At 44.0% G+C, this 27,903-nt stretch overlaps 1 protein-coding gene across 1 annotated transcript; it reads right to left on the bottom strand.

Annotated features, from left to right (window-relative positions):
* Positions 1 to 809: 809 nt before the first annotated feature.
* Positions 810 to 27,513, bottom strand: pde1ca (phosphodiesterase 1C, calmodulin-dependent a). The gene is made up of 17 exons (XM_037756211.1): positions 27,107 to 27,513; positions 23,083 to 23,133; positions 21,583 to 21,742; positions 20,617 to 20,730; positions 19,084 to 19,266; positions 17,646 to 17,712; positions 16,983 to 17,099; positions 14,511 to 14,651; positions 13,567 to 13,667; positions 13,325 to 13,453; positions 10,932 to 11,033; positions 9,777 to 9,897; positions 7,402 to 7,483; positions 4,984 to 5,104; positions 4,698 to 4,861; positions 2,885 to 3,181; positions 810 to 1,365 (listed from the first exon to the last, which is right to left on the bottom strand). Exons 1-17 carry the CDS (start codon positions 27,189 to 27,191, stop codon positions 1,205 to 1,207), a joined length of 2,196 nt encoding a protein of 731 aa, XP_037612139.1. The 5' UTR covers positions 27,192 to 27,513; the 3' UTR covers positions 810 to 1,204.
* Between the last annotated feature and the right edge of the window lie 390 nt (positions 27,514 to 27,903).

Raw genomic sequence — 27,903 nt, 5'->3', positions numbered from 1 at the left:
GAGAGAAGGAGGACAAACAATGGAAGCCTAAAGATACAATACATTATAAAGTATAACCCTAAAACATATTATCAATGCCCAGTTAAAGGGACTGTTTGTAACTTCTTACACGTATAAATCAATCCGGGTCGGTGTCCCATGCGCACTCGCGTGTGGCTACACTGTTCAGACTCAGACTCCAACACAAACTACACGGAAGCACCAAAACCGCAAAGTTCTATCTAGTGAAGCCTGTCTGTTAGACAGTGTTGGCCGCGGTCGGAGGACGCGGGGGAGACCGTAGCTTTGGTCTCCAGGGCCAGAGTCTCTGCTCCTCTGCCTGCCTGCCTTCACTCACACACCACGCTCGTTCTCGCTCTTTCGCTCCACTCTCACGCGCATGCGCGCACACTCCACACTCCACACTGCAGAAGAGTTAGTTTAGCTCTGAGAATATCTAGTGAATGTACAGTGGACATTTGTGCAGAAATAACTGCTGCAGCTCCTCCAGACCAACAGAGGTTTCCCGTGTCTTGTGAAGTGACGGGGCTCCGCAGAGAGAAACGTTATCGTCTCTGACCAAAACTCCGGTGTCTCCCCTGTTCCCTCTGGCCGCGGTCGGGAGGCTGAGGCAGGAAAAGCCAACACTAGGATCAGCAGTGATTCATGCAGAGCCCTTCGTCTGGTCAGCTAACATTACTGCCAAGCAGGTGAAATATAGAGTGATATTGTGGTTTCAGCTGACGTGTGTCGCCTCACTGTTTTGAGCAATGCTCGTTCATGTCTATGTAGAGCGAGCACGAGCGTGAGCAGCAGGACGCTGACTTTCGTTGACTTAACGGCCACAGGTGTCGCTGTTAACAAGCAATTTCTGATTCCTACAAACAGTCCCTTTATATAATTAAGCAAAAAATTGAATTAAGAAATTATTCATTATATTGATATTATTATTCATAAAAAAATGTATTTTGGAAAAAAGTCATAGTTTGAGAAGTGATTTAAAAGAAGGAGGAGTTGTCAGTAATGATGCAGCAACAATTCCCTACACTAAAACTATACTATACTACTAAACTACAATACTATAATATACTACTAAGACTGTAACGAAGCAGAAGGTCAGCTGGAGTACAAGACTGCAACATGCAGATAGAAACAAAGACCGATTATTATGTGATGGTATCTTATGATTTGACATCACGCTGATGTCACACTCTATACTGTGAGGTCACTTTCGGCGACGCAGGGAGATGCGCTGCAGTCTCCTGGCTTTCCCCCTTGCATCGATGGGCCGCATCTCAGTGACCTTTGACCGGAGCAGCCGGTAGGAGCTGGCAGAGTAGCTGGGTCTCTTGAAGTAATGGATTAGAGGGCAGTCAGGCTGAGAGCCTGCAGAGAACAGCAAAATTAACAAAGTTAGCAAGGAATCACATTCTGGTGTCTGAGCTGAGCTGGGTGGCATATCAGATATTATTTCTAACTGTAACAACTTCTTGCAACGTGCAGCTCTCTAAAAATCTAGAAAATGTTAAAAAAGTCAGCATTATACTCAATGTACACGCTATGCATCTTGGGTGGATCACACAGCCATCTGATTTTCTTTCTTTTAAAGCCTTGTAAATGCAACCAAACGACGTTTCCTCGTCCCTGCATGTCTCTAGAAGACCACCATTGTCCCTCTCCCCAAAAAGACCAAAGCCATCTGCTTAAACCAACTATTGCCCAGTAGCACTCATCAAGAGCATCCATTATGAAGAACGGCAAGATTACTACTATTCTATCTGTTGAATATGTTAAGGAGTTGAAAAAAAAGTAAAGACTTACTTTTAAATCAACACTTCCTGCTTTCATTTCAAAATAAAAGACCTCAAACATTTTTTCTGTGGACAGAATTCCTTCATTTGTTAACACGAGGCTTTTATTCTGAAATATGTGCCGGACAGTGTTGTAGAACATGCAGTGACTTGGAGAGCTCCATGAATGAATATATTACGGAGTTTTAATTTTGGATTATTACTATTATTTAAAAATTACCACACGTTTCTTAACCTTTCTCAGTCTAAAATAAATATAAATGATATTTATAATGAAATGAAATGGCCATGAAAAGGCAAACTCTATTTAGAAAGAAAGGGCTGACAGCAGCAGCAGAAACGCAGCTGACACGCAGCTGAAATGCAGCTGGCGTGAATCACGCAGCCACCACGCCGTTGGTACTGTGTCCCGGGCGTAAACCTCCACTCTGCACACTCACACCTGGACCAGAGGAACACATGTGTGAGAGAATGCTGTTCATAGAGCATTCAACACCATGGTGCCCTTCAAACTCATCATCAAGCTCAGAGACCTGGGACTGAACACCGCTCTCTGTGATTGGATCCTTATCGGAGGTCGGAGCCCTGACATGTTGGTGTCAGGACAACAACCTCCTTCTCAATGTCAGTAAAACAAAGGAGCTGATTGTGGACTACAGGAAGAGACGGGGAGAGGGACACGCCCCCCGTCTCCATCAGTAGAGAGTCGGCCGCTTCAGGTTCCTCTGGGTTCACATCAGTGAGGACCTGACCTGGACTCACTAGTTTATGTCTTAGATTCTAATTTTTTTACTTTCTTTTTCGACACATTTAATGAGTATTGTTGAAGGGAGCCTGAGATTGTCATTGCCAACAACTGCCTTTCTCTAATTGTTCATATGACAATAAATAACTTGAAACTGTAAATATTCACTTCAGTGAAAGTAACTACTAACTATATCTGTCAAATATATTTAGTGAATTAAAAACTACAGTATCTGCCTCGTCGTGGATTGTACAGTACGTAGCGGAGTGGTAGTATAGTCATAAAATTAAGTACCTTAAAATTGTACCTAAGCAGAGTACTTGAGTAAATGTACTTTTGCACTGTGTACCGTTGTGACACTGCCTCTGTTGCCTCTCTGATTGGCCGTCAGCCTTCTTCTGGTCTGTGTGATGTGGGCCTGATCCCAGCAAGGATCCCGGAACTCCACCTTGATCATCGTCTCCTTCCTCCTCTTTGGGCTTTCGCTCCTCCTGCTGCCTCCTGTCCTCCGCCATCTTCTGTATCTCCACATCTGTTTTCGTCTCCTCCTGTCCATCGTTGGGTCTCCTCGACTGTTTCTCCTCTTCTGTGTCCTTCTCTCCCTGGCTGCCCTCCTCTGCCACCTTCTTCTGTTTGTCGTCCAGGTCTACCAGCACACACACACACACACACACATGCACACACACGCACACACACGCACACACACACATTGATAATAAAGTCCACAGGTGCTGATTACCCAAAGGGAAATCCCAGTAAAGTTGTGTTTATTTCTTAGCCTAAAGCTATGATTTCATTGAATAGTTGTGTTGTGAGAGACAGTTTCTAGTCTGGTATGGTACACTTGGATGGACAAACAGACTGGACCTGTAGTGTCCACTGTGGTGCATGTGTGGTGAACATGCCTATACTTGCCTAAAGCCTTGGGGAAAGAAGCAGAACTACCGACATCTGCTGCAGAGAGCAGGACGTCTACTCCGAGCTAGTTCTCACATCTGGATTTGAAAATGTGGATCTTTTAGGCAAAGATTGGAAAGACTGACTTAATACGTCTTTCACACCAATGACCAGGGTCAGACCAGGGTTATCTGACCCATGTTCCATATGAAGAGATGCTTCATATTGTAGACCTATTAAAGTTTTTCTGCTGGACATGTGACAACCGTTGGATAATGTAAGAGCTTGTCCAAATGTAATAAAATGAGCTTATATTTCATCCATCCATCCATTTTCTGTAACCTCTCATCCTATTCTAGAGCCGATCCCAGCTGACATTGGGTAAAGACAGGTCACCAGACTATCACAGGGCTGACACATAGAGACAAACAACCATTCACACCTACGGGACATTTAGAGTCAACAGTTAACCTAACCTTCATGTCTTTGGACTGTGGGAGGAAACCTGAGCACCCGGAGTAAACCCACGCTAACACGGGGAGAACATGCTAACTCCACACAGAAGGACCCCAAGCCGTGTTGAACTGTGAAGCGACAGTGCTAACCACTGGACCAGCGTGCAGCCAGTTTATTTCCTTTAGTTTGCTGATAGCTTGATAATGTAATGAACTGGGACTGGGTTTGTTACTTTATAACAGACGGAACAGGTGACAGATGGATCTTTATGCAGGTTTATTTGGAAAATTAATAAAGTTAGAAAAGGAAACGTTTCAAATAGAACATGTGCAAACACGCTTTAAACAGATGTGCTCACAGCTGGCGGTACCGTGAGGTGAGGTGGTTTAGCTTAAACGGTGTGTTTCCGTGTAGCGTAACAGCGGATGTCTCTCTCATTCAGCAGCCTTCTTATGTGCACTACACTCCGTTGTCCCTCAACGTCCCGGTCGCTAAATTAATGTCTTCCTCACCTTTCTCGTCCGTCGTTCACCTCCGGTGTGTCTCAAATCATTCCTGCTGCCGTATGTCGCACCGCTTGTTTGAGCTACGGCGACCTGTGACAGTTGCATCACGACTGTACCTCCCCAAATAGATTTGCCCCCCTCCCTGGTTGTTAGCAACCCTGGTCTGACCCACCTCTCGACCTTGGTCATGAACCTGAGTCAGTCAACGCGAGTTAACCTTTTCATCAACCCTGGTTGAGTCCTCGGTGGGAAAGGGGGTATTATGTGAGATTGAGATATTATTATTAAGAGGTCAGAGGCTACCTTTGGTTGCCTGGGTCTTCCATGTCTCTCTGTTGTGATGGATCTCCTGGTTCCATGTGACCTTGAAGCTCTTGAAGTCCACTGTGGTCAGAGAGCAGCTGCCCTCTGAGCCTGTACTCTTCACACTGGACTGCTTTCCATCACTACCATTGATGCTGTTGACACTGTGGACAGTACAAACACATACACACAAACATTCAGTCATATATATATACACTGTGTATATATATATATATATATATATAATAGTGTCATGTGCAGAACATGAGGGTCTTTTGTGTGTCACCTAGAGCGTCTGAAGCCATCCAACCCAGAACGAGAGGCCTCCTCAATAAGCGGTGTCACAATCTTCTCGGTCATTTCTGTCAACACAGTGAATGTTGGCTCCACGATGAAGTCGATGAATCCTGAAGGAAACAGTAGCCATGCCAATTAACATTCCCTTTGTACCTTCTGCTTATTCTTGTTATTAACAGGAAATCATTAGCTATCTCGTGCCCGCATCCCTAAAAAGGTCTCAAACTGGGGGGGGCTGATTTCCAAAGTTTCAATATGCATCTATTGGCTATTATCATGCCGTACACCAGGGCTGTGCTGATGACACTGTTGGCAGATGACACACAGAGACCAGTTCATCTTGTTTGCAGGCTGTGAATTAGAAGATGTAAAAGGGTGTTGGACACCCTGTGTCTTTTAGAAGAAACCTTTTGTCAATTTTGTCTCGCGAGTGCCCGATTGTGCATGTGCAAATCTCAAAAGAGATGAGACGGAGGTGAGATGGCTCACTCCTTAGATACAAAAAACGTAATGTGTCTAATTCTTTTACCACTTGCCCAATTGCACAAGTCACTTGCTAGACTTACTAGCCCGACGTGGCATTTTACTTGCCCCAGGCAATCGGGCAATCCTTAAGCCCCAGTCACACCAGGAACGTCAAGAGCGCGTGGCGGCTGCGTGGCGTGGTGGCTGAGTGATTCACGCGTCGGGCGTTCACACTAGCTGCATTTCAGCTGCGTGTCAGCTGCATTTCTGCTGCTTTCAGCCCTTCATTATAAATATCATTTATATTTATTCTGAAATATGTGCCGGACAGTGTTGTAGAACATGCAGTGACTTGGAGACCTCCATGAATGAATATAGTACGGAGTTTTAATTGTGGATTATTACTATTAATTACAAATTACCACATGTTTCTAAACCTTTCTCCGTCTAAAATAAATATAAATGATATTTATAATGAAATGAAATGGCCATTAAAAGGCAAACTCTATGAATAAAGAAAGGGCTGACAGCAGCAGCTGCAGCAGCAGAAACGCAACAGACACGCAGCTGGTGTGAACACCCGACGCATAAATAACGCAGCCACCACGCCACGCAGCCGCCACGCGCTCCTGACGTTCCTGGTGTGTCCCAGGCTTTATTGTTGAGCCCTGCTACTACTAAAGTTACTACATTTATCAATGAGACGTCAACAGTCTACATAATTATACGCATGTTACTTGCATGCTTCTACACTATCTAACTAGTTTTGGTTTTGTTGTAGCTTCTTTTGTGTTTGCTCTCTCTCTCTCTCTCTCTCTCTCTCTCTCTTCCCCTCCCCTCTCTGTCTCTTTCTCCTGGCAGGGCATGTGTGTGGCAAGGGGGGGGGGGGGTTGGCTGGCTTCTCCCAAGGAAGCAACGAGGCACACCGGGTTTCAATTGGCTCATCAACCTCTCCATAAAAAGCCTGGTCTCCACTCCACTGCTCTGCCAGATAATTCCGTGTCGTTGGGTTATCCTGTGTGCCTCGCTGCGTTGCCAGTAACAGTGCCTCCAGTGACTGATATTTCCATGTGTTCAGTCCTCGTGTCGTCTCCGAGAATCCGCTTTCCCCTCGTCGGTGATTCCGCTACAAGCCAGCCAGCTTCCTGCCTCCACTGCCTGCTTTTTGGTTGTAAAATAAACTCTTTTCATCTTTACCTACGTGGGTCAGTCTCTGCTTTGGGATCCAGACAAAATCCCAGGTTCAATGGGATAAGAAAGTTTGACCAACCGCTGGTGGCCATTTTGGAAAATTCATTCATTCATTCCTATTCATGCTGCTTAGAGTTCTCACAGTCTAGGGCTCTTCTGCCAACAGTGCGGTCCAGTGCTCAAAAAGGGGCTGGTACTCACCGGTACACAGTACCGTCACTTCTACATTACTCTTTGACGCAATCTATCGATACAATGTTCACATCCTTTTTTGTAAAATAATTAGTGAACTGAACACAACAGTGCAGAAGACCAAGACCTAATGAGCTCTAATCCCTGGATTGACCTCAAGGCCCTGAAGAGGTTCTAACCTCAGCTCAGGTGACAGACCTGGGACAAATATTCAGTTTCACCTCTATGTTTGTCCACCGTAAAAACATGATAACTTCATCAGAGCACGAATGAATGAATATACGCCATGTTTAAGTTCCATGATTGTTATGGTCACATCGCTGAATCCACAAAATGGAACAGAATCAGTCCTCAAGAGACACAGTAAAACAATGGATCCCATAACACAGACCTGTGATCTGTGCTGGAAACCTGGACTGTACCATAGCTAAACATTACCAGGATAATGTGTTGAACTGGACTGGACTGTTCATACGTTTACAAGATAAACAACAAACACTATGACCCCTGAGGACAAATATAAATCAACTGGATTTGCGGTGTCTGGTGTATACCTTACCAATCTGGGACTGGGCCACCATGGTGGATTTGCGGTCACAGAGGGGGGAGAAAGGTAGACCCAGCTCTGCTTCTTTATCACCCTGAAAAGAAATTCAGCATCACAAGGTGCTGTCAGCACAGCTCACTTTTGCACATGTTGGAGGAAGTACATCTTTGTAAATCTTAATCTACTGCCTACTGCCTATGTAAAATGAAAACACGTGAGACTGTCCTCTTGCATAATTTACTTAGTAATATTAATGTTGGACCAGTGCTGTGGTATACGATTATAAAACTAACTCCTGCAATGTTAGCATAATTAATCGGACCAGCTGTTAGCATCTTTTCGTACATAACCTAATTGACTGCAATGAGGGAATCTTGGCTGCCTACTTGAGCAGTGAGCCTCGGCCCAGATGTACATTTATCTAAACGCTTTGACCTTTGATTCACATCTTCAATGTACGTTTAGTTGATGTATTCTGACTCTAAACAGCCGATTAGACTGCTGTCAGGCTATTAAATAGGCGTTATCAGTCGCTATAAGCCCCATAGATGTGGGTTAATAGGGGCCTACTATGCCCACTAGTAGGTTTTATCATCTCTTCACATGGTAGATCACCAAAAGAAGTAGTTAATTTAACCCAAAACATTATGTTTTCCCTAAACTTAACTGTTTATTGTTGCCTAAACCTAAACAAGTTGTAGTTTTGGTGCATAAACCTAAAGAAGTCTTTTTATTTGTGTTCAAAGTGTGAGGTTTCATTCAATTTTACGTTATGTTAGAACGTGTTGCTTTTTAAGTTTCACTTTCACTTTTACAATGTATTAGGCGTTGTAGGCCCGTACTGACCCACGTCTTTGGTGCTTATAGCAACTGATAACGCCTATTTAATGGCCTGGTAACACTCGAATCGGGTGCTCTAAATGTGTTTTGTTGATACAGATGGCCATCACCTACGTACACATTGTCTACATGTGAGAGATTAAAGCTGGGGTAGGCAACTTTGGAGAAACCAGCAAGAGTATACTTGATTTTTAATGTATCCAACAGAAAATAAATCCCTGGTGACTATTTTGGTATTTCATAGTATTAACTGTTTGATCATTTATAAGGGACCCCCTTTTTTTGTTGTTGGTATAATTCAATTTACAGGAAGTCACAGAAAAAGTTACTTCCTGTTAGATCCGATCTGTAGGCCACTTGTAGTTTTCAGACCACATTGGGATTTATTTATATTTGTTTGTTAATCTATGTGGAAATGTGCGTTTATCTGGCATTGGATTCTATCCTTTATTATTTTTATGTCCGCCTTGTAAAGCACTTTGTAATGAGCACTCATTTTGATAAGTGTTATATATAGATAACCTTCATTATTATAACAATTATTATTATCAACCACACAAGATATGTTTGTTAACAGATGAAACCTTCATTGCACAACATGAGACTAATATCCTACAATCTAGTGTTAAATATTACAATTACACAGAAAGTTGTGACTTTCTACAACACATGGTGTTTGCTGTCAAAACTAAGAGCCAATCAGCTCTTTGATCAGGCGCGAGCCAGGCGTTTCCCATAATGCCCTGGGTCTTGCAGTAGGTCGAGAGCAGCTCCGGCCCCTCCACCCTCCCACTCCGTGGTGGAGTGAACTCTGTTTGTAGTCACACTCACAGCTCAATGAAGCTCCCTTCTGTAAGGTGGAGGGGGTCAATACAGCAGCTACTTCGGGACGAACTTCTTTCTCTCCGGCAAGGAAATAAATATCAGAATCAGAAATATTTTATTGATCTCTGGGGGGGGGGTCCAAATTATTGCACTGTTAAATCAGTATTGCACAGTTAAAGATATAATAAATTATGGGGTTATAACTCCTGATAGGGGTAACAATAATACATATATGTTGTGTGTTATATATATATATTCACGTTTATACTGTATACATACATACATACGATATGCAACAATTTACAATCTAATGAACATGTCTACTGTTGTCTAGTCTAGACAAGGGTATATTTGATCCTAAATACAATCTATTTTCTTTATGTTGTTGACCTCTGTATGACAATAAAGGAGAATAAATTAAACGCCTCTTAGTTTGAGTAGTTTACAGTAAATATTTGTACAGGCAGTCGCACGGAACTGACATTGGATCGTGTTCCATGACGAACACTAAACAGCGTTGCACGTCGTCAGTGAGGGCAGCTGGTTAGTCGGCATCAATGCAGACTCGCTGTTGGAGGGTTTTATAACTCACTTCCACTCCCCGTGAATTGGTTTGGAATGCAACTTAATATGGCGGACCCTCCACCTAAACGTGCAAACGCGCAAACAGAGTGGAAGTGGGAAGGGAGAGGGTGGAGGGGGTGGTTTGGAAGTGGGCCTACCTGTCTGAAGAACTCCTCCAGCAGGGATGTAGTCCAGCGTTGGTGGAGGTCCCAGCGTTTGGCAGGGTGGCTGATGTCGGCAGTGTGCAGCAGCAGGGATAAGGCTTTTGCTTTGTCAATCCTGCAAATACAGTCCAGTCAGTCACTGCTGGGCTGCTGTCAATGACACAACATGCTGCTGCCCAGCTGCGTAAGAAAAGCACTTGCTTGTGTAGCTCATGTATATAATTTTGCTTGATGAAGTTGATGTTCTTGAATGATTCTTACAATTTGTGTTGTTGTACCCACATGGTTGATTGCAATTATTATAAGTGTCTTTGGTACTTTGGTGGGCGGGTAGGTCGGTAGACAGGCAGGTAGCCCACTCATGAGTGAATGTCCCGTGACAGCCACATACTACATTGTTTTATATTTGTTTCGTGAGTACATTTGATTTATTGATTGCCGTTGGTATGTAAAGAGAATGTCAACAATAAAACTAAAATGTTTCTAAAATGCATTACCCACCATAGCTTTAAATTAAAGGTGACATTTTGAAGTTAAAGCGCAGATATGGTAGTATTAGTCATATATTGTATTCAAACATATAATCAAGGCAATATTTAGAGGACCAAAGAATACTTTTTTTCAGGCAAGGACAATTTTCTCTCGGCTAGAGGAAAAAGTCACTGCAAGTTAAGTCAGCTAAAACAACCCCTCTACATTTTTACTGTAGTGATATCTGAAATAATTATAATGGAGTCACTGTAAACCCAACTTTGCCTCATGATTTGATGGTGTCAGCATCCCCACTAACTTGTTGAAATTTGTGAAGGACCAGGAGCCATGGAGCGGCTATAGAGAGAAACAATTATGTGGTTATTTTACAAATGTCTGATGCTGGTTGCACAAAATGTAACCAGCATATCTGCCATGCTTAACATCACTCCAGTTAGAGACTGCAGCGGGGATGCTGTGCTGGTTCTCTGTATATACACTTATCTCGAGCGCTCAAATTAACTAAAACGTGGTAATGTTATAATTAAATCGAGGCCACAAATGATATCTCGTGCACACAAATTATTAAATTGTGGCCTCAACATAGATTATTTTTTTCTCTCAATGGCCACTCCTGGGCTCCATAGGTTTATGCTTTGGTGAATTGCCACTACTCACGCCTCAGGCTGCTGTAGGAGGCTCTTCATGGCTTTGATCTGCTGGAAGTGGCAGGACATGTCTGTGGCCAAAACCATCTCCACCACCAGTGTCCGCAGTTCTCTGAAAGTGAAATATCTCAACAGCTATTGGATGTATTACCATAAACAGTCATGTTCCCTTCAGAATGAATTAAAATGAAGCTCAGCAAAAGTTCAATCAGGAATTGGACTTTCTTCACACCGACTCTATTTATTCTCTCTGTCTCCGCTTTCCCCGCTTCCAACTCAGTCAGCTGACTGAGGCCGTTCACTTGTTCAGTTCTAACTTACACAGGCTTCGCCCTCTGATATTTTGGACCGCAACATCAGCCAAATTACTAATCTAACTCAAGGTGTTGCAACGGCCACGGGCCTTGTGATGTCTCTAGCCACAGTAGGCTAGAGTAGTTTGTAACTGCGGCAGGGTGCAACGGTGACGGCGTTGACCGTCATGCAGGCGCTGGGGTTTGTGGCAGCTGCCCATCCAGTGTGGTACCGCTGGGGCTCCTAGCCTCCAGCAGAGTTGGTTTGCCAATTTTCACTTGGATACCAGGAAGCACAAGCAACACTTGGTTACCATTCCCCCCTCAGTACAGGATGACCTGCGATACTGGGGACCCACAACACCTGTTGCAGGGAACACCGCTGGGACGAGTGACTTCCTACGCTACGGTGTTCATGGATGGGTGGGAAGGGACCTGCTGGGGGAGAGCGTGATGAGTGGCCCCTGATGCAGGGCCACACATCAACCTCTTTAAGCTACAGGCAGTGTTCTTGGTCCTCCAACACTTTAGGCCCCTGATACGCGGGGAGGCACGTGTTGGTGAGAACCGAAAACCGCACCAAGGTGGTGTACATCAATAGGTGGGGTGGAGTTCAGTCCGCTGCCTTACCAGAGGCGGGGCCCTCTACCAAGAGGCCGCTTGCAGAAGAGGGTGTAGGATAGCAGACAGCGGTGTGTGCTGCCTTACATACTGTGGGGTCCGCATGTATTCGGGTAGGCACATCCTGATTGGCCGGCTGCGGTTATTCAAATTTTCAGTGATGCTGTCAGCTGTCATTTGATCGATGAATGAGATCGATGCAACCCTCCTCCACCCCATTCACCACGTAGATGGACTGGTAAATCAAGAGCTTCGCCTTCCAGCTCAGCTCCCTCTTCACCACAACTGTCCAGTACAGCGCCTGCACAACTGCAGATACCGCACCGAACCACCCGTCCATCTCCCGCTCCATTGTTCCCCACACTCATGAATAAGACCCCGAGATACTTGAACTGCCTCGCTTGGGGCAAAGACTCACTCCCAACCGGCACAATCCACCGGTTTCCGGCAGAGCACCATGGCCTCAGACTTGGAGGTACTGACTCTCATCCCGACCGCTTCACACTCAGAGCAGCGACGCAATCCTGATGCCCCCAAACCGGACACTCTCCTCCCCCTGGCTGTGCCTTGAGATCCTGTCCATGAAAATCACAAACAGGATCGGTGGCAAGGGACAACCCTGGCGGAGGCCAACACCCACCGGAAACGTGTTTGACTTTGTGCCGAGTAAACGCACAAAGCTTTCACAAGGACCGGATGGCTCGTAACAGCGACCCCATATTCCCGCAGTACCCCCCACAGGAATCCCTGGGACACAAAGCCGTAAGCCTTCTCCAAGTCCACAAAACACATGTAGACTAGAATGGCAAACTCCCATGGCCCTTCCAACAGCCCCGCAAGCGTAAAGAGCTGGTCCACTGTTCCACAGCCAGGACGCATTGTTCCTTCTGAATCCGAGGTTCGACAATCGGTCTGAGCCGCTTTACCAGCACCCTAGAATAAACTTTCCCGGAGAGGCTGAGCAGTGTGATACCCCGATAATTGGAGCACACCCTGCGCTCCCCATTTTAAAAATGGGAACCACCACCCGGTCTGCCATTCCACAGGCACTGTCCCTGACCTCCACGCAACACTGGGCCAAGACAGCCCAACAGCCTTCCCCTAAGTCTCCTCTACGGAGAACGTGTTGGTTGGGTTCAGGAGTTTCTCAAATGCTCTTTCCACCGCTTGACGATATCCTCAGTCCAGATCCGCAGTTCTTCTCCCCTGCTGAACACAGCCTGAGTCGAGCCCTGCTTCCCCTTTCTGAGTCATCTAATTGTTTTCCAGAACTTCCAAGAGGCCAACCTAAAGTCCTTCTCCATGGTCTATCCGAACTCCTCCCACAGCCGGGTTTTTGCTTTGACGACCGCCACAGCTGCAGCACTTCTGGCCAACCGTTACCTGTCTAGTGTTTCACCACTGGTGTCCATTGTATTTTGAATGTAAATTATCAAATTGAAACACCCGTGAAAACAATGACATGTCAATCTCAGCTGTCTCCTCTCACCTCCAGTCATCTTTGGAAAGATTAGAAAGGATGTTCATGTCATCATCACCCTGTAGAAGGCGATAAGCAGCGCTGACGTGGTAGTTCTCCAGAACAGCTCGGTCATTGTACAACATGGCTGTGTCTGACCTGCAAATCCCACACAGCTACATTAATCATAAGGCAGAATGAATTATGGCTCATACGACCCCTGATAGTCCTCAGCAACTGTAGTGATTTAAATGATGCTGTGTGGACATTACCTGGTCTGAATATGGAAGTTATTCGTGGTTCCTGTATGTTCATAGTCATGGATGGCAGCTGCAAAAATGATGGCAAAGATCTCCAACTCAGTTAGCCAGTGCTGATGGAGAGAGAGAGATGGGTGGTGGGAGAGAGAGAGAGAGAGAGAGAGAGAGAGAGAAATGTCACTTTTTTCTACTTTTTTCAACTAACCCTATAATGTAAATGCATCCGCGTCATTATTAGACAGCCAGAGAGCAACTGATGTATGACGGGACAGAGGGTTGGACGGGTCAAACAAACACAGACTTTCATCTACCGCTGTTCATGTCCTGTCTCAAGCGTTTTTTTCTATGGACAGAATTCCTTCATTTGTTAACACGAGGCTTTTATTCTGAAATATGAGCAGCCAGTGCTGTGGAACATGCAGTGACTTGGAGAGCTCCATGAATTGATAAAGTATGGGGTTTATATCAACACTTACTGCTTTCATTTCAAAATAAAAGCCCTCAAGCATTTTTTCTGTGGACAGAATTCCTTCATTTGTTAACACGAGGCTTTTATTCTGAAATATGTGCCGGACAGTGTTCTAGAACGTGCAGTGACTTGGAGAGCTCAATGAATGAATAGAGTAGAGTTTTAATTGTGGATTGTTACTGTTATTTACAAATTACCACACGTTTCTTAACCTTTCTCAGTCTAAAATAAATGTAAATGATATTTATAATGAAATGAAATGGCTATTAAAAGACAAACTCTATGTAGAAAGAAAGGGCTGACAGCAGCAGCTGAAGCAGCAGAAACACAGCAGACACGTAGCTGAAATGCAGCTGGTGTGAACGGCCAACGCGTGTATCACGCAGCCATCAGGCCACGCAGCAGCCACGCACTCCTGACGTTCCAGGTGTGTCCGGGCTGTTAGAAAGGTGCATTGCATTTTGCATTAACTCAACATATGACTTACCACCATGCCAGTTTTGAGGAGCAGGTAATGGATGGTCTGTGTGACATCAGCAGCATGCATCAGGTTGTGGTAAGGATTCTTGTGTTTGCTGTAGCCCACCTCCAACGAGTCCACAAATGATATGAGAGCAGAAATAGGGACCTGCAATAGAGGAAACACAACAATGAAGCATAATGACAAATACTGCAGTGTTAATGTAAATTAACCACAGTTACATCACTTGAAGGATAATTCCAGATTAGTCCAAATTTTGTATGCCAAAACTATGAATTAATTCCCAAACTTCCCATCCAGACTTTTCTTCACAAGCTCACAAAAAGTGCAATACAACAACAGGTCTTGCCCTGAATATTATTTCAATAAATATTTGACCTTGTCTGAGTCCATGAAGTGAGACTTGTTAAAGAGTTCTCAACCAATTTTTTTGCATTGCATTCCTATAACCAGGGGTGCACATAACAGGTATGCAGGTATGCATGCGGGATAAAAATCAGAAACGTGTACCGTCAATTGTTTTAGAACACTCATTTGGGTTCAAGACAGCAACTGCAAATCGTTTCTTGTCAACACACTTTTCTTGAACCGATGACGTAGCCTACTGTGAGAGATAAAAAAAACAACAGACATTAAACGAAGCATCTATTTCGACGTCCAGCCACCTACAAACAAACGTCAAACCGAACCTGAGCAGAAGAAAAGACATTTTTTCTGAAAAGTGGCTCCAAGATCTGTGTTGAAGCCAATGATGAGCACACCGAAATGACAGGCAGACACAACAGGTGTGTTTCATACAGGCTCAAAGAATTTCAACTATCTATTATTTGATAAACACGAAAAGAGTGGGGGACCACACAAATGTGGCACGAGCTTTTGCTTACAAACAAGCTAGTCAAGCTGAAAAACCCAGTCAGCCACTGGCTATGGCCAGTGGCTGACTGGGCTATGGCCAGTGGCTATGGCCAGATGGCAAAACAAGTTGAATGAAGAACAACAGAAAGCTCAGTGTAATAAACTCGGAAAACAAAGTTTGGAAATTTGTGTTTGGTCGATTATTTCACTCTTTTTACATAGAATATAAATTTTACAATTTTACAATTTAAGGATCATGCATTTGTGGGATGAGCAGCACAGCTGATTTTGTGGGTAGCGCTCAAGAAAAATTTGCCAAAATGCTTGAGGTTTTTGCAATGCTCAAAAAGTTGTTAAACTTGGCACACTTATCAGACACGGTGAAAAATGTGATATTTTAAGGGTCTCAGGCTTGGGTGTTGCAAAAAAGTTCCGCTAGCGCCCTCTAGAAAGTTGGAAAAATTGAGCCCCTTGCTCTGGTTTCACCTACATACTGAAATTTGGCAGACATATGTAACATGCGGAGACGCACAAAAAAGGCTCTTGGAGGTATGCCCAAAACTCAAAAGGAAGTCAGCAATTTTTAATTTGATGTGCGATTTTCACTCGTTTTTTTGCGTTTTATAGGCCGTGCACTTTAACAAACTCCTCCTACAGATTTAATCAGAACGACTTGAAATTTGGTCAGGACCATCTTAAGACCTTAAGGATAAAAATTTATTCAAATGGTGAGTTTTCACTGAACGACCTGACCGTGGCGTGGCAGACATTTTGAGCCATTCGCCATGAACACAAAGTTGTTGTAACTCCACTGTACATAGTCCGATCTGCCCGAAATTTCTCAGGCATGATGGAAAAGTGCAAAAATAGACTCATAGCCCCGCCCCAAGACGTTAGCCACGCCCCCTTTCATAACTCATGAACCGTTTGTCGTAGAGTCTTGTGACAGGCGTCATTGCACTCATCGGAGTTCCGGTTTCATTGTTCCTGGTCGCGTCGATCGGTGTCCCGCCAGTACCCCCTACGCGCAGGAAGGTGTGAGGGCCCATTCATCGCTGCTTTCAGCTTTAATTAAAATTTTTGATCCTTGAACTTGGCCTCAGGAAATGCAAGACCTCCATCATTTTGGTAACACAATGATGTGCACCGTTCTTCAGAAATATGAGGTCCCCCTTGCAACTTGACAGACTTACTGTGACAGAATGGATGTGCACCCCTGCTTATAACATGGTTGGACTCACAACGGACTGTTTAAAAAAAGGATCAAATTGATGCAGCAGAACCGGAGATGTCGTCTTTTATAGTCCACTTTTTGACCTTCTTTGTCAAAACCTACATTACCCACAATGCAATATTTGGTTACAGATTGGGTGTGTTTTGCTAGTAGCGGCTAATGTAGCCTTGAGCCACTAGCTCATACTTTTTTTCTAGACAAACTTGGAGATACCTCCACAGAATGAAGACCTTGCAGTTCAGCCTCATGTTTGGTACATTTACATTGTTAAAGATCAAACCATTCTGCAACATCTAGTCTCTTTTCTCCTTTGACTCCATTGAGGAGGAGTTTTAATTTCCCTTTATCAATAAAAGTTATTAAAGGCAAACGTAAGTTTGTTGGCATACCTTGAAACGATTGATCAAGTCATATCTGGTGAGAAGATCATAGAAGACAAATTTCAGAGCGTGGTCTCCACTAGCATCATTCAGAGCGAACACGTCAAAGGACCACGTGTCCACAAGCTGGAACAGATAAATACAAACAGGTTTCATCAATATCCCTGTTCAGCTCTTAATTGCTTTATTTTAATCCTTGTTTTTTTTTTTTAAAGGTGTCATAGATAAGAAGATGTAATAAAACATAGAAATACCCTTGTCATTTTACTCTAAATTTTTTCATTTGCATGTATAATTATAAAAGAACTGGAAACATGATAGCAGTGTGTGGGTATTTTTCTAGTTCTTCAGTGCAGATTATTGTTATCCTACACCTGCAAAAAGTTATAGATGTGTGTGCAATTGTTGCCGCTTCATAAATAATAATTTAAAAATATATATATATAAATACTGTGTACGATTTGTGCCAGCAGTGTGGATTTGGTACCGGTTCTGGAGGAGCAGTGATCTGGTTTCTCTTTCCCTGCAATTGTTAAATAAAGGGATTCTGATAACTTCTCCTCTCCTCTCCTCTCCTCCCCTGTCCTCCTCCTCTCCTCTCCTCTGCTCTCCTCTCCTCTCCTCCTCTTCTTTTCACTATACACAAACAAACATGCATACACACATTAATACCTTGAGTGTAGTGATGACATTTGGAGGATAATTAAGACCAGCCATGTTGGAGGTCCGTCTGTACATCCTGTCAGAGACACATAGCACAACACAACGTCAGAACAAGAGCTTCTTTCTGTTCTGTTTTCTTTGAAAAAATATTTCTTGGAATTGTGTCATATCATATTTATAAAATAATAAAAGAGAAAACTCTCAAAAAAGTTCCACGAATCAAGTTTGATCCACTATATCTCTTCTCTTTCATTTCTACATTAATAACAGCTTATAAAGTTGGCAGTGAGTCTAGGTCAGGGGTCAGCAACCTTTACTATCAAAAGAGCCATTTTAGGCAAAAAAAAAGAAAAAATCTGTCTTGAGCCGAAAAACATTTGAGCATTGTGATGAAAGTAACACCACCTATAGTCTAAGTATATAGTATATAAGTTTAATGCAGTGAGGGCCAAAGTGCAAATGTACTACGACGTATTAGAGCCACATTGAGGGAAAACAATCTGAGATTTCCAGAATAAAGTCATAATATTACGAGAATAAAGTTATAACTTAACAAGAAAAAAGTCGTAATATTACGAGAGTAAAGTCATAACTTTACGAGAAAAAAAGAAAATAACACTTAAAATTACTACTTTATAATATTATGACTTTGTTCTCATAGTACTACGACTTTTTTTCTCTTAAAGTTCCTCCTTTGTTCTCGAAATCTCAGATTAATTTTTTTCCCCTCAATGTGGCCCTAATACTCTGTCGTACCATAGATCTACAGTTATGATAAATAAAAATGAAAATGTAAACAAAAAACAGTTATTAATTTCCATTTTTAGACCATATCTTTGGTCTCCAGGGCCGGAGTCTCTGCTGTACTCTGCACCTCTGCTCCTCTGCCTGCCTGCTTTCACTCACACACTGCGCTCTTTCTCGCTCTTTCGCTCTACCTCTCACGTGCATGCGTGCACACTCCACACTGCAGAAGAGTTAGTTTAGCTCTGAGAATATCTAGTGAATGTACAGTGGACGTTTGTGCAGAAATAACTGCTGCAGCTCCTCCAGACCAACAGAGGTTTCCCGTGTCTTGTAAAGTGACGTGGCTCCGCAGTGAGAAACGTTATCGTCTCCGACCAAAGCTCCGGTGTCTCCCCTGTTCCCTCCGGCCGCGGTCGGGAGGCTGAGGCAGGAAAAGCCAACACTAGGATCAGCATTGATTCATAGAGAGACCTTCGTCTGGTCAGCTAACATTACTGCCAAGCAGCTGAAATATAGAGTGATATTGTGGTTTTAGCTGACGTGTGTCGCCTCACTGTTTTGAGCGATGCTCGTTCATGTCTATGTAGAGCGAGCACAAGCGCGAGCGCGAGCAACAGGACGCTGACTTTGGTTGACTTTGGTTGACTTAATTATCAAGGGCCAAGAGTCCCATAGGACTGTTACATCAAGTCAACCTAACCTCTCCACAAAGATGCCAGCCTGCACTGCATGGACGATGCTACGGAAGCGTGGCTTATCTTCGTTACGGCGCAGCATCAGACCTCTCTGCCGGGTAAAAGTGGAAGCCAGCCAGTCCCGAACCTCGGACGGAACCGAGTCTGACTGGATGTCACTCAGCTCATCCTCTGGATCCACCAGCCGCCTGCAGGGAGAGGCACAGTCACAAAAACCCAAAAAACTCATACAATGTACAATTTTGTGTCGTGTAGTGTGAACAGTGCAGTGATCTGACCACATTGAAAGTTGTGTATAGTGTGACTTGGCTTAAGCAGAATCTCTCTCTCTCTCTCTCTCTCTCTCTCTCTCTCTCTCTCTCTCTATCTATCTCTCTCTCTCTCTCTCTTGTGGTGGCTGCTCTGTGTGCTCACTGTTTAGTTCTATTATATACACACAGCACCCACTCTTTGTGTCTATGTTTGGTTTCTCGCTCACAGCTGCCTGTACAACTCAAAGTTGTTGAAGTAGTGCTTGAGGACTTACAGTATATTGTGCGAGTGCACAGTTAATATCTGCGCGGGAAAAATAATTGAATCTGCTTGTGAGCATTTTTATCACCCTCGCGACATATGACATCAATCTGATGCTATATTTCTCGTCCTTCCCTCCTTTTCTTGTGAATTGATGCTGCTTTCAATTTACCTCAGAGATCAGGAGTCGGAGCTGGGAATGATGTCACACCCGAGTTGACCTCAATCCAGTACAAGTCAGAAAACTTAATGGGGTTAGCTTCGGCCACGATAGTACTTTAAGTACGGGGCTTTTACTTCAGTAAAACTTGGAATACAGGACTTTTACTTTTAATGAAGAATTTTTACATAAATGGGGGCTCGTCCGGGATATTAACTATTTCCGTGAATCACTTGTTAAATTGTTAGTGATTGTTTGTTTGCACCGGGTGTGGAATGTCGTTTAATTTGGAACAGTTTCTCAAAAATCCCACCCGTGACTAAGTTGCTGTGTGTAGGAAGGACGATCTGTTAGCGATTGCTAGCCACTTTGGTTTCTCGGCATCCAAACAGCTAGTTGAGAAAGATCTTGAGGTTTTGGTTGTGAATAAACTAGTGGAGTCGGGGGTGATTGTTTTGTTGGCGCCTACAGAGTCTAGTGTTCAGGATGACGACGCTCTGGCCGAGGGTAATTTTCAACCTGAGGGTGGACCTCCCAGTGCCGCAGCTGAGCTAGGGTCAAAAGTAGCCCCGGGTATTGTCTTCGAGGCGGAGGGCCGGCTTAAGACGCCGGTTACTTGTACGGTAAATTTCCAGGAAACTGAAGTGGATTCCTACTTCAGCGGACTAGATTCACTGAAGTAAAGAATCAGAATACTTGTTCCACCATTGCTCAAAGGTCGATGTGATGACCAGTCATGACAGGTCTGAGCAGCATTCAGGAGCAGAATTTTAAAATCCCTTAACTTAAAACAAACGTTTTGTATGACACAGTACACGTTTAAGTGTGATTTGATAAAAGCGGAAGGGAGCTTAAATCTCCTTGCCTGGTTTCTTCGACGTATACATATTCAAGGACTGAGGCAGCGTATTCCAGGTTTTTCTTCAGGTCCACCACAGATGCCTCCCCCCTCTCCAGCTGCTTCACAAGACATCGCAACCTGCAACACACTCATACATCAGCATCACCACTTCATTTAAAAGGCCACGTGCTTGATGTCAGGAAGAGAAGGAAATGTACCAGACTGGCCCTTACATTGACCTTTAACCTTTCATCCACCATGTAAACATCTTGAGTGTCTCATTTTTAGAAAAACCTTTCACTATAATCTGTGTTTTACTATTACATATCCTGCTGAATACCCTCTTGTGTCCTTATCTCCAGAATGAGCCAGGGAAAATCACAGCATGAATAAATAAAAGCTTAAACACATAAATAAATACATACATTTAAAATAGATACAAAAATAAATGAATACATTTAAAAATTCCTAAAAATAAATACATGAGTACAAATAAATGCATAAATGAATAAAAGTTGAAATTAAACAGAAAACGAATTAAACAAAGGTTAAAAAAAAAGAAATAAAACAGAAATAAATATCAATTCATGTCACATTATATCAATTAATTAATGACTACATTTATTTTTTAATTTTATGTTTGCTACATTTAATGGCATATATATATATAGTATATATTTATTGAGTCATTTATTTATTTATTCATCTATTTTTAAGTTTGGCAGGTTCGGTCCTCCATATATAACGTGCTTAACTACGATGGTGAAAATGGCAAACATTGGTCCTGCTAAACATCCTCATGTTAACATTGCCGCATTCTATGATTAGCATTCAGCTCAAAGCACTGCTGTGAGCTGTAGACCCAGGAGGCTGCAACACATTTCCCTTCATCACAACGTCATATGGCATGTGATGATGATTCATTTAGAGCAGATATAAAGCATGATAAGGTTTGTGTCTGTATATGTGTTGTTTGTGTGTGAGTGTGACCTGATAGCAGTCTTCTCCATGGCGTCGGGAGCATCAGCAATTGGCAGCTCATCGGCCAGGATCTCCTCGACACTGCGCGGGTCACTCTCGGTTCCTTTGTGTTCAATGATGCCAACAGCGGCTGTGACGGCGGTGCAGAGTGCATTCTGGGACCGTGAGCCTGAAAAACATTTCATATAAACAGACATCCTGTGAATGCTTTTCCATGTATCTTCAACCCATAGGTGTAGGTATTAGAGGGGAGCACAGGGGACACACCCCCATCAGTATTTAGAAAATGTGCATTTGCCCCGCCAACCCCCCCCACTAAAAATAATCAAAGTAGCAGAGGGGTTTAATTTTGAAGAACTGCTGGAGGGATGACTGGGGGACGACTGGAGGACTGGGGGAGGACTGGAAGACTTGGGGAGGACTGGGGGAGGACTGGAGGACTGGGGGAGGACTGGGGAAAGACTGGGCAAGGAAGGACTGGGGGATGACTGGGGGACGACTGGAGGACTGGGGGAGGACTGGAGGACTGGGGGACGACTTGAGGACTGGGGGACGACTGGAGGACTGGGGGACGACTGGAGGACTTGGGGAGGACTGGGGGACGACTGGGGATCAACCCAATGTAATCTCAGATGACCATGACCTCTTAACAGCGCATTATGTCATTTTAACACATTTCATGCCACCACCACAGAAATAATTTAACATTTTAGGCAGAAGGTAATTTGTTATTTTTAACAAATGGGTCAAATGGTTCCTTTTGTTCACCCACTACTACCGGCTGGGTGAAAAGAACTATGTTTGTTATGTAGCTTCATAGCCTACGTAATTTAAAATGACTCAATGTTGACTTGTTTCACAACGGACATGAGTGCTGTGTTTTAGACTTGTAAATAGTTTGGACTGCAGTGTGGCGTCTTTCCTCTGACCGGTAGCTCTGTGTGGCTGTCTCTGCTTCCCCCTCGCTTAGAGACAGCTTTGCTCTGTTTGGGACTTTGGGAAATGTTAAGAAACGTGTGGTAATTTGTAAATAATAGTAATAATCGACCATTAAAACTCCGTACTATATTCATTCATGGAGCTCTAAAAGTCACTGCATGTTCTAGAACACTGTCCGGCACATATTTCAGAATAAAAGCCTTGTGTTAACAAATGAAGGAATTCTGTCCATAGAAAAAACGCTTGAGGGCTTTTATTTTGAAATGAAAGCAGGAAGTCTTGATTTAAAAATAACTCTTTACTTTTTTTCATCTCCACAACATATTCTACAGATAGACATTGAAACTGTAGTAAACTTGCTGGTATGATGTCAATATGGAGTCAATAGATCACCTTCACTGTTTGTTCCTCCCGGTAAATATGGTGAAACGAAAAACCTATGCCCTTGCTTCAACCACACCATCACATCACATCACATCACATCACATCACATCACATCACATCTAGCTCTATTACACACCTCGTGAGAATAACTTGAAATAGAAAAAGTGTGAACTTTGGTGAACTCACGTGCTAGGCGGGCCAGCGGACGGCGATTGCTTTCCCCCCCCTCATTGGCAACTGTAAAGAGAAGAATTAGAATTTCTTACATTTCACATTCTCATTGGTATTATACTGTAAGTCAAATGTTTAAAGACCTCCTACTATAGTAGTAGTAAGGACTGACTGTAAACCCTATGACATCACCAGTCTGAGACTCCGGCTTCTGGAGAGAGAGGAGCTCATGTTCACACATAGTGAATGAACTGTCCCAGGCCATGGAGGTAACAGATTGGAGTTCTTTATTAAGGTGGTGTTCCCCTTTAACCCTGAAGCCACGTAACATGGATGGATCTGTAGCAGGTTGAAATGCTTACTAATAATGATGTGTCATATTCTCTTCTGTAGCTTAATTTTAGGTAACATTTTGTATGACCCCTGTAGCATTGATGCCTCAAGTTCTCCAGCAGCCACCAGAGTCACAACAGGGCCACAGCCAGGGGGGTCTGAGCCCATACAGGTGGGACGCACCAGTCTACCCCCAGAGGAGCATGAGCGCTGCCACAAAGGGAACCTCTGCCACTGCTGCAGCCCTGCTCCGGACGTGTCGGGGGTGCCAGCGGACTACCACCACTTCCAAGGCGACATCCCTGCGGCTGCACCGCCCATAAGACTGCGCCATTGATCTGCAGCCTGGCACAGTCTAATCCAAGGGACGTCTGTACTCCCCGTCCGCACCATGGAAACATACATAAATGACTCTCTAGCTGCTGGCATCATCTGTCCCTCCTCATCACCCGCTGGCAAGGACTTCTTCTTTGTGGAGAAGAAGGACAAGTCCCTGAGGCCCTGCATTGACTACAGGGGCCTCAACAACATAATGGTCAAGAACCGTTACCCTCTTCCCCTCATGTCTTCTGCCTTCGAGTTGCTAATTGTTTTCACCAAGTTGGATCTTTGCAACGCCTGCCACTTGGTCTGGATCTGGGAGGGCGACGGGTGGAAGACAGCCTTCAACATTGCCCGAGTCCCGGAAACAGCTGCAACGGTTTCTGGGGTTCGCCAACTTTTACCGGAGGTTCATCCGCAGCTACAGCACAGTGGCCGCACCACTCAGGATGCTTACATCCTCCAAGGTCCCGTTCCGGTGGTCGATTTAGAACCTCAAGGCCTGGTTAACTTCTGCGCCCGTCCTGTTGTTGTAGAGGTGGACGCCTCTGACGTTGGGGTTGGAGCCATCTTGTCACAGCGAGCAACCGATGACCAGAAGCTACACCCCTGCTCCTTCTTCTCAAGGTGACTTTCCCCGGCGGAGAAGAACTACGACATTGAGAACCAGGAACTGCTCTATATAATTCTATATCTTGGAAAGGATCATACTTGCAATCCAACCACCAAGGGTCGGCCTTACACAGGATAAGAAAAGGATGTCCTGGCTCCATTTGTGTTCATGTTATTCAAGTTTGAGTACAAGAACCTTTCACTGGATGGTGCGTAAATACCACCATCACCCACAAGACCCCTAACAATACACCCCTCCCCAGGATTTAAAAAAGTTAAATATAATGGATGGATAGATGGATGGATGTTTGTTAGTCCCCTTAGATCAGTATTGGACTCGGTTTGTGAGTTGTATGTAAAAAGACCTCATAAACCCAGTTGTCCCCATACACCAGGATCTGGTTCAATCCCATAAGCATGTGAAATTTCACATATTTAATATGTATTTTCTGAAAGTTAAATTATATTTTTGAAGTGAGATTTGTCTTCTGTAGAGCAGATGAAAATGATTGTGTGAAAGTGTTTGGGGGGATGGGGAGTGTGGCTGGAATCAGGAAAACGAGGAGGAAATAAAGAACAGCCACTTCATTAGTGATAATGACTCCCTGAGCTCAGCACCCTAACAACGGACAACACACACACCTTTATTTGCACCAGTGGAAATGATGTCACAGTCATTTCCCATCTCTTTTGGTTCCCATAGAGACAGCAGTCAGTAAACACTGGCACACACTGTACAATGACATGGCCTCCTGTTCTACTAATGTGAACATGTATCTGTGTCTGTAACATGTATCTTATGTCACCTCCCAATCTAATCAAATTGCAGTAAAATATTCAGATGATATTTTTTTACTAACGTGTAACTCCAACATTAGCCACTACAAAGCTGAGGTGGGTAGGTTTGTGGGCTATTGTAATGTCCAGTATTTGTCACTCAATGTCCATTAAACTGTTGGATCCCAGGGCAACTGGAGATCATACATCTGTTGCCATATATAGTCATGTAAAACATGCAAAGACACGCACATCAAGTGTCTGATAGGATGGTGTGTTGGATCAAAGATATATAGCAGAATGAAACAGATAGATCTGCACACCAAATAGCTCCCTGTTAGAAAGATTTTTTATTGTGCTGTAATGTTTTCGAGTACTAGGCTCCTCCTCAGACTTCTGGTGATTTTAGAGAGTCACCATCTTAAATACCCATACTGCATAGAAAACACACATGCGCAATACAACACCTGTTTCACATAATCTATCACATATTAAAGGGACTGTTTGTAAGAATCAGAAATTGCTTGTTAACAGCAACACCTGTGGCCATTAAGTCAACGAAAGTCAGCGTCCTGTTGCTCGCGCTTGTGCTCACTCTACATAGACATGAACGAGCATCGCTCAAAACAGTGAGGCGATGCACTACTAACTAGCCGTCATAAATATACTACCTATTAGAGGCACCTCTGTGGTCATGCAATCCATAATGTTGCTCACAGGGACATACGGCTTTCTCCAGTGAGCTCAAAAAGCAAATGGGATGTGTACGATATTGATTACCTCACCACAGCTCTTTTCTGATTGGGTCAAACTGACAGTGTTACAACATTCCCCCTACTCTCCAGAATGTGGATTACTTCCCATATTACAGCAGCGTCCTATCCACCAGGGTTAGACATTGACTCTGAGATACAACAGAGAATAAAATGTGCTAGTGGGGCTTTCACAAGGCTGAGGCATAGAAGTTTTTGAGGATCCGGACATCCTGACTAAAACCGAGCTGCTTGTCTATCAAGCAGTAGTTTTGTCCTCACTCTTCTATGGTGCTGAACTACCTACGGCAGACATATCGCAGCCCTGGAACAATATAACCAGCGATGCCTATACCGAAGAGCCTCGAGACCAACTGAGAAGACGGTTCGACCAAACATCAGTATTCTGGAGGAAGCCTACCGAGTATCTCCACAACTATCACTCAACACCAGCTGCGATGGACAGGACGTATGATCCGTATGCCAAACTCCCGTCTCCCAAAACAGGCAACGTAGGAAGGGGAAGCACACCCGCGTGGTACAACGATAACTTCTGAGGAAACGCCGCTTTAACCTCAACAGAGATGGCCTGTAGTATTCAAGCTTTCCATCAGACGTTGAATCTGGCTGCAGAGATTTCAGAAACGAGAGCATTAGTGAGGTCCAACGCTGATGTTGGTGATCAGGTCTGACTCACAGTCAGTGTTCAAGTTCATCCAAAAGGTGTTGGATGTGGTTGAGGTCAGGGCTTTGCAAAGGCCAAGATCTTCCTCACCAAACTGGGTTAACCATTTCTTTATGGAGCAGCTTTGAGCACAGGGCATTTATCATGTTGAAACAAGAAAGGGACAAAAACTGACTGTTGACAAGTTAGAACACTATTTCCTAAAACATCACTGTATGCTATAAAGTTAAGATTTCCCTTCATCAGAACTAAGGGGCCCAAACCAGGAAAAACAGACTAAACAACGTATTACAGAACACAAACATTTACTTCATCCAACATTCACATGACATCAACTTTATAGAGGTCATGTTATGGATTTAGATAAGGACATGTTGGAGAAATAATAGTTGGAGAACTAACATGTTGGAGAAATAATAGTGATAGTGCTGTAGCTCAGCAGAGAAACAGTAAAGAAAATGTAACAGGAGAGTGAGCACCGACAAATGTAATAAACCACCTTAAGTAGAGAACACCATCTGTTCAGCAACAGCACCAACACTCACACACGTCCTCTTACCAATGGTGAAGCTGAAGCCATCGATGCTGAAAGTGGCGCTCCGACACTTTTTAAATCCCTGTTTTTTAGATGGTGGTTGTGTCATGGTGAATCTTGATGTGCTCTCTCTGCTCTCTGTCTGTCAGCGGATGAGGTTGGGTGAGCTGAGCACTGTTTCCCAGGAGAGGACGACTTATATAGTCCCTCTGGAGGCTGGAGATGCTCTGCAGCTTTCAGCAGTCGTGTTCAGGGTGTAATGCTGGCCTCCTCCTCCTCCTCCTCCTCCTCCTCCTCCTCCTCCCTGCTCTTCATCCCTCAAGGCCACTGTGTTCCAGCAGGAGCACTCACAACAGTAGCTCTCTCACTCTGTCTCTGGTGTTTCTCTCTTATACCTCCATCATTCACAGCTGACTCAGCAGCAGACGTGTCTCTCTTACTCCCCTGTGGTCTGCTATTCGGCCATCCTCACTTCTATGCTGAAGTCTCCTCCTCCTTCACAACCTCTCCACCTCCCCTCGTCTCTCCTCACAACTCTCAGTATTTCCACCCATCTGTCTCCTTTCATTTTCATGTTTCTCTTAAAGCTTCAGCAGGCAGCATAATTGTAATTCAAGTGTTCTGAGAGAGACTTCTGCACCTCCTCATGGCTCTGTTTTCAGGCTTTAGAAAATCTAGCCCATGACGGGAGACTTTGACCAATCACAGGTCCTTTCAGAGAGAGAGAGAGCGTTCCTATTTACTGTGCTCCGGCTGGTGGACGGTGCTCGGTATTTGCTCAACAGATCTCAATACGAAACAGTACACCACAAGATGATTCT

The sequence above is a fragment of the Sebastes umbrosus genome, chromosome 21 (genome assembly GCF_015220745.1).
Source record: "Sebastes umbrosus isolate fSebUmb1 chromosome 21, fSebUmb1.pri, whole genome shotgun sequence".
NCBI lineage: Eukaryota > Metazoa > Chordata > Actinopteri > Perciformes > Sebastidae > Sebastes > Sebastes umbrosus.
The sequence above is the reverse complement of the archived record's forward strand: the minus strand, read 5'-3'. Positions and strand labels throughout refer to the sequence as shown.